Source organism: Papio anubis, chromosome 15 (genome assembly GCF_008728515.1).
Source record: "Papio anubis isolate 15944 chromosome 15, Panubis1.0, whole genome shotgun sequence".
Classification (NCBI taxonomy): Eukaryota; Metazoa; Chordata; class Mammalia; order Primates; family Cercopithecidae; genus Papio; species Papio anubis.
The window spans coordinates 28,059,997-28,072,039 of NC_044990.1; the positions used below are offsets into that span (position 1 = coordinate 28,059,997).

A 12,043-nucleotide genomic window follows, 5' to 3' on the forward strand; every position below is an offset into this window, starting at 1 on the left:
GGGCATGCATTTTGCATATTTATGTCATGTTCATCTTATTATTTCTCACTCTCACTTTCCCTGTGTTCCTATTTCCTGATTTACTTTTCATTATAATGTATTACGTATTTCTGCAAGGCATCTTCAATCTTCCTCCTTGAAAAAGGATATAAATCAATCCTCTATCTGCGTGGGCCCCCAGTGCTTACCCATTTACTCAGGAGGAGTCAGCTCACTCACCAGCTCCTATCTTCATGTTTTGTTGGGTTCACAAATTTTAAATAGTATAAATATAAAAACAGAAGCTTTCAATTCATTTCTGGTTTCACATTGGTAATCAAAAAAGACTAGTGAGAAGATTAAAAGATGATGCAAGAACATGTCCTGTGGAATAAAAAATTAATATAACACTATAGTATTCTACAATAATTGGTTTTACTAATGTGGAACAATTAATACGAGCCATAAAATGTATAATTAAAAATTTTATTATTACAAATTCAAATCTGTTCTCTTTTCCCTATATCACCATTTAATTGAACAACACCACAACGAAAACTGGTCACCTTAAAACCAATTTGAAAAAGGTTGTTCAGGAGCACCAATACAAAATCAAAGTGTAGACTGGAATGTGTCACATTTTGGCCAAATAAAAAGATTTGATTCATTTTGGCTCATAAAGTTAGATAATGGTGTTTATGGTTTTGAAAGTTCACTGAAACTTTTTCACTGAACTGGTTTCTTTCTGATGCATTTTCTTGAGTTCTACCCACGACTGCCACAGTAGCAGTCCTGGGATCAGAACCCACACACCGTTAAAAAAAAACAGGTAAACCCAACAGTAGAGCCAGTTGCTGGTGTTGAGGTTGGGGCTTCTGGTGAGCCACTCTGGGAGGAAGGTCATCCAGCAGCCATACAACTCGCACACGCACAGGGTGATCTGCAGGAAATGCCTGTTGGAGAGAAAGAAGCCCGGATGAACCACCAGCTTGGCACAGTTTGGCATCAGAGTCATGATATCTTGTCTGTAATGGCAGCATCAACAGTCTTTGCTATGAAAACCTCCCTAAGTTGGGCCTCAGGTGTTGGGTGGTGCTATTTTGATGAGGGCAAGTCAATCTAATTAATGAAGGCTCATTCTTTCCTTAGGGGAGCAACACTGCCCTTTCTAGATTATTCTCAGAGTTAAGTAAGGACCCTCAGGGATCCTGACCCATTCTTAGGGAAATTTAGTGAGATCACACCTGACTTAGCACAGAGAGGCCTGACTGTGAATCTCACCAAGAGCCATTATAAAAGGGAAGAGTGAGTAATAACCCCTTCCTCAAACAGTGTAGCGCAGACTAGATGAGATATGAGGATAAAGAGCCCAGCACTGGGCAAGTAAATGCTCAATAATGCAAATATTACAAATGTTTGAAATAATAAACACATGGGTACATGTAGTAAGTTTGCAACCATAGTCATGGAGTGAAAAATATGTCAAGGTACCAAGGAAAAATTTAATTTTTATTGCCAACTATCTCTCTAAAACTGGGTGGGGAAGGAAGCTTTAAATAAGACTTCTTCATTACAAGATGGTGGAAAATTGAATACAGCTGTGCCTACTTGACATCTCAGGATAGCAATCTATTCACCCCAGGCCACTCTGTCCCTAAGGAAAGAAAAGGAAGGGAGGAGAGTTTATAGTCTCTCAGAGTCTGATAGGATGGATACCTTTTTAATCTTTTTTTTTTTTTTTTTTTTGACACAGAGTCTCACTCTGTCACCCAGGTTGGGGGTGGTGGAACCAACACGGCTCACTGCAACCTCCACCTCCCAGGTTCAAGCAATTCTCCTGCCTCAGCCTCCTGAGTAGCTAGGGCTACAGGCGCCCACCACCATGCCTGGCTAGCTAATTTTTGTATTTTGAGTAGAGATGGGGTTTCACCATGTTGGCCAGGCTGGTCTAGAACTTCTGATCTTGTGATTCGCCTGCCTCGGCCTCCCAAAGTGCTGGGATTATAGGCATGAGCCACTGCACCTGGCCTCTCTGCACTCTGCCCACCCCATACCCTTCACAATCTGCTTCTGAGAAGATTTCTTATTTATCTTGCAAGTCTGACTCCGAATTATGTAAGATAATTTACTTTTTGTCAAGTGGGACAGGAGTTTTCTTAAATGATTTGGGGGGAAAAAAGGATGGACGTATTACCAATTTATTCTCTAAAGTATTGGTGGCAAATCATCCAAGAGTGTTAGCACCATTTTTGCCTCTACAGAGTCTAGGTTTTGATTCGGAAAAGTCTGAAATGATCCTAGTAGCACCATCACACTTATCTCACATCAAATAATTTTCATTTCTATTCTGGTTTTTTTTTTGGAGACAGGGTCTTACTATGTCAACCAGGTTGGAGTGCAGTGGCGTGATCATGGCTTCCTGCAGCCTTGACCTCCCAGGTTCAGGTGATCCTCCCACCTCTGCCTCCTAAGTATCTGGGACTACAGGCACGTGCCACCATGCCTAATTTTTAAATTTTTTATTCCCTGTAGAGACAGGGTCTCACTGTGTTGCCTAGGCTGGTCTCAAACTCCTGAGATCAGGTGATCCTCCCGCCTCAGCCTCTCAAAGTGCTGCGATTACAGGCGTAAGCCACCGTGCCAGGCCTCTATTCTTCTATCTTTTATCTAACAAATACATGTGGTCACAACCTACTCCAAAGGTCACCTAAGTGTTGGGACACATAATGTTTCCCCTCCTTCCAGCAGGACGGAAGAAGGGCACCTACCGGTAATGTTTTTCTTTGACTATGGCATAAATGAGGAACAATGCCAGAGACCCATCCAGCGCAACAGTCAGAATTTCCACAGACACAATGGTTGGATCGAAATAAACCCATCTTGCATCAGCTTTGCCATATTCTTTCCCTAAAGACAAAATCCACGTTGTTACTCAAATGGCAACAGTTTTTATGACAGTCCATGGAAATGACCTTTCTTTCCTTTAAGGTGGAGATAAAATGAGTTATCGCCACTCTCTCTGCGTTCTTCACGATGCCTTAGCGGAAGGCAGGAGAAGCCCTGGGACCAAAATGCATTCACCACCTGACACAAGCACTAAGAACAGCAGCCGGTTATAGGTGTCCAATCATTCAGTTTCCAGCATGCTTTCACATACGCGCCCTCCTCAGCCCCACCCTCTTCAATGTAAGTAGCAGAATTTTAAAATAATTCAACATGGTCAGATTTTGCAAAGACAATCTCCAGTCATGATCTTGGTAAATACATTGTAATTCCTTACTTCAAAATTTCCATATAAATTATGTAAGTATAATGGAGATGTGGGAAATTTGCTATGAAGGACATGTTTATAAAAGACACGTTTAGGGCCAGGTATGGTGGCTCACGCCTGTAATCCCAGCACTTTGGGAGGCCGAGGCGGGCAGATCACGAGGTCAGGAGATCAAGACTATCCTGACTAACACGGTGAAACCCTGTCTCTACTAAAAATACAAAAAATTAGCCGGGCGTGGTGGCGGGCACCTGTGGTCCCAGCTACTCCGGAGGCTGAGACAGGAGAATGGCGTGAAACCAGGAGGCGGAGCTTGCAGTGAGCCAAGATCACGCCACTGCACTCCAGCCTGGGCAACAGAGCGAGACTCGGTCTCAAAACAAAACAAAACAAAAAAAACCATGTTTGTTGGCCAGGCACGGTGGCTCACGCCTGTAATCCCAGCACTTTGGGAGCCCAAGGTGGGTGGATCACTTGAGGTCAGGAGTTTGGGACCAGCCCAGCCAACGTGGTGAAACCCTGTCTCCACTAAAAATATAAAATTTAGCTGGGCGTGGTGGCACATGCCAGTAATCTCAGCTACTTGGGAGGCTGAGGCAAGAGAATCACTAGAACCTGGGAGGCGGAGGTTGCAGTGAGCTGAGATTGCACCACTGCACTCCAGCCTGGGCAACAAGAGCTAGACCCTGTCTCAAAACAACAACACGTTTATTAATAACAGAAGAGAAACTAGGTGCTGAAGGGACAGCGGGCAGCAGGGGGAGGAGAGAGCCCGGACTGCAGAATGAATCAGAGTGGGCAGAGGGGGTCTCCGCCCACAGGGATAGGGGACTCACAATGGCCCTCACACAGTCTCAGCTGTGCTGCTTGGGGAGCCAGTGTGCTCTTAGAGATCCATCCAGACCCATTATCAGAATGGTTTCTTCTTGGGATCACCATGACTCAGAGTCTTTTTAGGGCTGGAATGATGGCCAGGTATTGTAGAGGCCATTAAAAATTATTTAATTATTTTCTTAATGTGTAAAAGTAATACATGCTGGTCCTAAGACCTCAAATGACTACAGTGAAAAAAATGGAAGTGATGACCTTGTCTCCCCCTTTAATACTATCTCGCATTATCCAGAAGAGGTGTGATGGCCACAGAGGAGCCCGTGATCTGCTACTGAGCAGCACACAGTTCTTGTCTCATAAAGGTCAGAGGAAGGATCCCTCGGGGCCTGGGACAAAAGTTTCTAACGAAAGGCTGCCCTAAGAGAAAGGACAGTAAGAGGATTAGCTATTTAATGGAATAACACACAAGGCACGTGCTGAGCGGATGTTCTGTGAGAGGCCACCGAGAGTCAGCAACCTGTCCTTAGCCAACTGTCTGCAGTCTCCTGTGCCCTTCAATAACTAACTGGAAAACACTGTCATATTGAAACGTTTCTCCCCTAAATTTAAATATACATACAAAAGGTGAAATACACCAGTTAGTGCACTTAAAATCTAATAAAATATCACTTAAGTAAAATGTCAGTTCTTCAGGAATAAAAAGAGATATTGACCAAGTCTTTTTTTTTTTTTGAAAAGGAGTCTCACTGTTGCCTAGCCAGGAGTGCAATGGCACGATCTCGGCTCGCTGCAACCTCCGCCTCCCAGGTTCAAGTGATCCTCCAGCCTCAGCCTCCCAAGTAGCTGGGACTACAGGAACCCACCACCACACCCAGCTAATATTGATTGACCGAGACGGAGTCTCACTCTGTTGCCCAGGCTAGAGTGCAATGGTCAGATCTCAGCTCGCTGCAACCTCCACCTCCTGCGTTCAAGTGATTCTCCTGCCTCAGCCTCCCAGTAGCTAGGATTAGAGGCACGTGCCACCATGCCTGGCTAATTTTGTATTTTCAATAGAGATGGGGTTTCACCATGTTGGTCAGGCTGGTCTCAAACTCCCGACCTCAAGTGATCTACCTGCCTTGGCCTCCCAAAATGCTGGGATTACAGGCTTGAGCCACTGCACCTGGCCTAATTTTTGTATTTTTAGTAGAGACAGGGTTTCACAATGTTGGCCAGGCTGGTCTCAAACTCCTAACCTCAAGTGATCCATCTGTCTCGGCCTCCCAAAATGCTGGGATTACAAGCGTGGGCCACCGTGCCCAGCCTTCAACAAGTCTTTTTTTTAGCATTTGGAAGTGCTGTGGTAGGCCCCAAGAATGCAGCTGCAAGTAGGACCAAATGTCGGCCCTTAGTGGCCCACATTTTAGTGAGGCTGAAAACCAGGCAGTGGTGGCTAGAGAATACGATGGCAGGGAAGTAGCACTGAAGCCAGACTACAAACATCAGGGAAGACTTCCTGGAGGAGGTGTTTTGATCACTGCCTCTCTTCCCTGTTGGTGAGGGATGGACTTCTGCCTGAGGGCCATGGTGATGGCTGAACACACAACACCCGACACTGGGCAGATGAGATGGAGGAGGTTTATTAGTCACATACACTCATGGCCTAGGGAAGGAGGACATCTTGCCATGCAGGGCCACATAGGGGTCGTACCTGGGAACAGTGATCGGGCAGGGGCCACAGAGGCAGGCTTTGCAGTAACAAGAGGAGGGGGTGGGTTGAGCCCTGGTTCCCGAGAAAGGATACGATTGGCTTGTTTGGATAATTCTATGGGCAGACTGGTGGGAACTGAAGCCTGCTACTGAGGGGACAAGCAGGCACTGCGCCTGCTCCCCTTGACAGGGGGAGCTATCTGGTTAGGGAACCTTATATGTGGAAGCAGAGTGGGGAGGGAGACTTGCAGTTTGGTCATTTGAGGCCCCCCCTGGATCTCACCAGATATCAAAACAGACATAATACTGAATCCTGGCCAGGCAGGATGGCTCACACCTGTACTCCCGGCATTCTGAGAGGCTGAGGTGGGTGGATCACTTGAGGTCAGGAGTTTGAGACTGGCTTGGCTAACAAGGTGAAACCCTGTCTCTATTAAAATACAAAAACTAGCCGGGCATGGTGGTGCACACGTGTAGTTCTAGCTACTAGGGAGGCTGAGGCAGGAGAATCACTTGAACTGGGAGGCAGAGGTTGCAGTGAGCCGACATTGAGCCACTGTACTCCAGCCTGGGAGACAGAGCGAGACTCTGTTTAAAATAAGAAGAAGGAGGAGGAGGAGAAGAAGAAGAAGAAGAAAAAAGCAGACATAATACTGAATCCTAATTTCAGGCCTTATACCACAAGAGATGACTCCAAATCTGAGTGAAAAATAAGGGTGTTTCAGGGAGGAGCATGTATAAAGGCCTTGAGCTGAGAATATAATGTGTCTGAATCTACAGACAGTTTAGCAGAGCTGCCGGTGGGGAAGGTTAATGCCTGAGAGGAAGGTAGGGGACATTCAGTAAGGGGCCCTGGAATCCACCAGTCCCTGTGCATCTCCCTGTGGCAGTCCCCCTGGTATCTCCTCTACTGCTAAACTTTGACCATCTCTTTGCTTATTAAACACTGAAACAATAAAAAGGCAAACAGGAGCATTAGAGAGCCTGATGATGTGATCATTTCCATTGATTCTGTGACTGATAACGGGGCTTAGGTGAGGTTTACAGGGAAAAGATGCAAACTAAGGATCAGGGTAGATTTCCTCAACCAGAGCCATTGTTGTGTCCCCAACCAGAGTGGAGACCAGGACACACCGAGTATTCATGACGTTTAAGGCCGGCCCTGCATTCCAGTGAAGCCAAGGTCAGAACACAGGTCATCCTCAGAAGGTCCTGCTCTAGACACACAGTATCAGAATCTGCATTTGAGTAAGATGCCCAGGTGATTTGGGGCACTTTGGAGTCTGGGAACTACTACTTGCTTTACATTTTCTACTGGATTTTTACTTTCATGAAAATAAAGGACACCTTCATTAAATGAGTTTTTACTGCATTTTGGTTTTTAGAAATAGGGTATCACCGTGTTGCCCTGGCTAAACTCAAACTCCTGGGCTCAAATAATCCTCCTGCCTCAGCCTCCCAAGTAGCTAGGGCTCCAGGCTCGAGCCACTGCACCCAGCTAGTTTTCACTTCTTTAAGGTGCGTAATGTAAACGTGAAGATGATGGAGAAAGCCTGTGTTAGACATTCGCATTTCATGGGATTGAGCCAAATCTGGGCTGTTTGCTTTCTCTCATGTCAGGCAGGACAGCCAGAGGAGGAGATGTCAGCACAGCATCTGGCAAAGAGAAGAGGATGCTCAGCAGGAGGAGCCATGACTCAGGCTGGCGTTGTCAGCCTCTGGGCTTCACTAGCAATCCCCGAGCAAAGTTTAATGCAGCCGATCAAAAGTGCATAGCTGCATTCAGCTGGGCCCCTGGATCTGAAATGGCTCAACTCTGGTCAAGGGGACTCAGACTCCTTGGCTAGGAGTTGAGGCATCAAAGATGACACCTTTTCCTTTGGGAAGTACTAATGAGCCTACTCAATTCTCTAGATGTTTCCTAACACTAGTGGTAAACAGGAGTCCCTCACACAGATCCTAGCTGGAAATGATTTCTGAGTCACGAAAAGAAATGAGATAAACAGGATGGGTGCGGTGTCTCACACCTGTAATCCCAGCACTTTGGGAGGCCGAGGCGGGCAGATCACAAGGTCAGGAGATTGAGACCGTCCTGGCTAACATGGTGAAACCCTGTCTCTACTGAAAACACAAAAAATTAGCCGGGCGTGGGCGGGCACCTGTAGTCCCAGCTACTCGGGAGGCTGAGACAGGAGAATGATGGCATGAACCCGGGAGGTGGAGCTTGCAGTGAGCCAAGATCGTGCCACTGCACTTCAGCCTGGGCGACAGAGCGAGACTCCATTTCAAAAAAAAAAAAAAAGAAATGATGCAAAGTTTCAGAAGCAAAACCTGAAAGCAGTTATCCTGAGAAAGGCAGTTTTATAAAGTGGCAAAAAAAAATAAATAACTGTCGGTACTGACACAGTACATGGTAGGACATCGATGCTAATTGACTGACAATGAGCAAGAAGACTTTTGGAAAGGATCTATAAGACCACAAAAAAGTATGTACAATAAAAAGAAAGTTGATATTAAAAGTATGGGAAAAGCACCCAGTTTAAATGCTACAAGTTCTTCCATCTGCACTCACTACCAACATTTTTTTTTTTTTTTGAAAGGGAGTCTTGCTCTATTGCCCAGGCTGGAGTGCAGAGGTGCGATCTTGGCTCACTGCAAGTTCCGCCTCCCAGGTTCACACCATTCTCCTGCCTTAGCCTCCCAAGTAGCTGGGACTACAGGTGCCCGCCACCATGCCTGGCTAATTTTTTGTATTTTTAGTAAAGATGGGGTTTCACTGTGTTAGCCAGGATGGTCTCCATCTCCTGACCTTGTGATCTGCCTGCCTCGGCCTCCCAAAGTGCTGGGTTTACAGGCGTGAGCCACCGCACCCAGCCACTCACTAGTAACATTTTTTATTTTATGTATTGTTTTTTAGAGATGGACTCTTCCTCTGTCACCTGGGCTGGAGTGCAGTGGTGCAACTGTGGCTCAATGCAACCTTGAACTCCTGGACTCAAAAGATTCTCCCGCCTCAGCCTCCTGAGTAGCTAGGACTACAGGTGTGCACCACCACACCTGGCTCATTTAAAAATCTTTTTTTAAAGATAGGGTCTTGCTGTGTTGCCCAGGCTCAAATAGTTTAACATACAGCTTTATTAAGATGTAATTCACATGCCACACAATCTACCTAAGAATTGGTTTTAGTATAATCACAGGTTTGAATCACCACAATCTAATTTTAGAACATTTCATTACCCCAAAAAGAAACCTGTGCCCATTAGCAGTCACTCCTCATTTCCCCCCAACACTCCCACCCCTACCCTCATTCCCAGGCAACCAGTAATCTACAATGTCTCTACAGATTCACCTCTTCTGGACATTTCATATAAATGAAATCATACAATATGTGATAGAGGCATTTATTTGACAGTCACACTTGCAATAAACCTCCTCCAACATTTCAAACGCAAACATTTTTAATTACTTACATAAAGAAGCAATCAAGCCATCGGAATTTGCAACGTTTCCTACTAAAGACAAGTAGACAAAAGGGCCTTCCTAGAGAGGAGAAAATGAAGACATGCTCTAATACAGCATCACAACCACAGGATGGCACCGTAGACACATGGCATTGCCTGGCTCCATCCCCCACCCTTCTCCATGGCTCACATCCTGGCCAGAGCCTGGAAACATCCACACAACCTTGTGGGATGCGATCCTGGGGCCTGGTTACCCGGACCTTGGAAATGGGTATGTCTCACCCTAATGTACAATTAATGTTGCTTTTCAGTGACTGGCATTGTAAAAGCAGAGATGTGTTCTTTTGCGGAAAAAGTGAAATTTTTGCATAAGAGTTTATTGTATTAAATAGAGTAAGCTCTAGATTATTCCAGGGATCTTAAGTCTTTGAGTAGAACCTCACAGAAGTTCACTTTTTTTTTTACCTCAAAAAAATCTAAGATCTTAAAGAGAAAGGCAATCGAGTTTATACCAGCATTGAGCAATCCTCCCCTCTCTCCTATATATGGGCAAGTTTAGGAAGATTTAAAACAGTTACAGTCTACATTTAACATTCAGGTAATAAAATATCTGCAATTACACTTAGTATTTTCCCATCACTGAAGTGCTTCTTTGCCTAAGATTTCTAAAACAAAACAGCTAGAAGCCACTGGGATATCTAATGGTCATGTTGCTCCTTTGAACACATTTTGCTGCTGGTCAATAGAACTTTTTCCTCATTCCTTTTAAACAAAACAATCATTTGTATGACATTAAAACTGGGTCCTGCCTCCCCAGAGGTCACCACTCTCAATCACGTCTCTTTGCAGTTCCCGCAGTGATTTCATAATATACTTACACTATTTCCTTCGACTGCTAGTGGGAAAAGCTATTGTTTCATAGATACTCCTTCCCCTCCCGTTTGCAGTCCTTCGAGTTCCTGATGTATTATTTTATTACTTACCCAAATTTGTAACTTAAAACCTGAAAACCTCAGCTCACTCACTCATCAATGTCGTGCAGTCTCTGGGCTTCTTAACCACGTAAGAGTATGACAGCCTCTACCAGGTTCCCCGCACCGTTTCCAACTCTCAATTTCTGTCCAGTTTGCTTGTGCATTGTTAAGACTGATTACATGTCCTTTCTTGTTCTCTAAACATATTTGTCTTCCCTGTTTTATCTGTAACTGGATTCTACAAGCTGAAAAGCCAATTAACAGTACAATGTTGTGATTATGGAAACAGCGTTCACTGTAATAGGCCACAATTTCTTTCCTTAGGGATCCCACATCCTGACTCCTGTGTCATTTAAGGATAATGCTGCAAATGAAAAATCCTTTTTTTTTTTTTTTTTCCTGAGATAGTCTCATTCTGAAGCATAGGCTGGAGTGCGGTGGTGCGATCTCTGCTCACTGCAACCTCCACGTCCTGAGTTCAAGCAACTCTCCTACCTCAGCCTCCTGAGTAGCTGAGATTACAAGTGCCCGCAATCATGCCTGGCTAATTTTTGTGTTTTAAGTAAGGATGCGGTTTCCCCATGTTGGCCAGGCTGGTCTCGAACTCCTGACCTCAGGTGATCTGCCCTCCTCGGTCTCCCAAATTGCTGGGATTACAGGCGTGGGCCACCGCGCCTAACCCAAAATATCCTTTCTTCATGAATTTCTCAAAATCATGCTACATTTTAGTTTGCTTCATATTTGGGCCATGCCTTTCTTATGTTTATTCTACAGTTTATAATTACTTTTTTTTTTCTGATTCAGAAGAGACCTTTCTCCCCATCTCATGAAATCTTCCAGCTTTTTACTGATTTTAATCTCTGAACAGAGGCTTTGAGGTTGGTTTATTTTGTCTTGTTTTGGCACTCTTTGCAAGTTGCTTAATTGGTAAATGTGGTTTATCTGAGTATATGTAAAAGTCGTTTTTTTTTTTTTTGAGACAGAATCTCGCTCTGTCGCCCAGGGTAGAGTGCAGTGGTGTGATCTTGGACTTGGTTCACTGCAACCTCCGCCTCCTGGGTTCAAGCGATTCCAGTGCCTCAGCCTCTCAAGTAGCTGGGACCACAGGCATGTGACACTACACTTAGCTAATTTTTGTCATTTTTAGTAGAGATGGGATTTCACCATGTTAGCCAGGCTGGTTTCAAACTCATGGCCTCAAGTGATTTGCCTGCCTCGGCCTCCCAAAGTGCTGGGATTACGGTGTGAGTCACCGTGCCAGGCTCCAAAAATCATATCCTTTAAAGGACATTTAAAAAAATCATATGAGACAAATAGCTGTGTTTATAAACAAATAAGTACTCCCCAGTCCACTTACTTTGCAACACTTTATTCTTACCATCCAATTTTTTTATTTTTAGCAGAACCATAGGGTGAAATCCATACCACTTCCTTGCTTTGGCTTGAGAACTTTCTAGACAAAGCACATCCACTGGGCTGGCCAGTGGGGCAATGGGGCTGGGCTGAATTTGACCCTCTCTAGGCCTCAGGCCATCTATCTGTAAGATGAAAGACTTCCTTCCTATAGATTGTGAATCTCATCCTAAAACTAAATGCAACCTCCACTGGCGACCTCTTCTACTGGACCCATTAGTAAGACGTGGAGTCTGACACTAGATTGCAGACCTTTCCCCAGAAGCAACTCTGGGTAAGAGCAAGATGGGGAACTGGAAATCAGTAACATGCAGGAACCTATGAGTCTATAACAAATCCGTTTCCTTTTACATCTACCTGTTGAAGTTCTACTCATTTTTCAAATCCCAGCCCCAACTCCCTTCTTCAAGAAACCTTCTTTG

At 44.9% G+C, this 12,043-nt stretch overlaps 1 protein-coding gene across 1 annotated transcript in view; it reads right to left on the reverse strand.

Annotated features, from left to right (window-relative positions):
- Positions 1-446: 446 nt before the first annotated feature.
- EBPL (EBP like) overlaps positions 447-12,043 on the reverse strand; it is a 30,991-nt gene continuing 19,394 nt past the window's right edge. The window contains exons 2-4 of the mRNA XM_003913885.4: positions 9,244-9,313; positions 2,748-2,886; positions 447-932 (exon numbers count right to left, since the gene is read on the reverse strand). Of these exons, the coding sequence (XP_003913934.1) occupies positions 692-932; positions 2,748-2,886; positions 9,244-9,313 (450 nt within the window). The 3' untranslated portion in view covers positions 447-691. The remainder of the gene's footprint in view (positions 933-2,747; positions 2,887-9,243; positions 9,314-12,043) is intronic.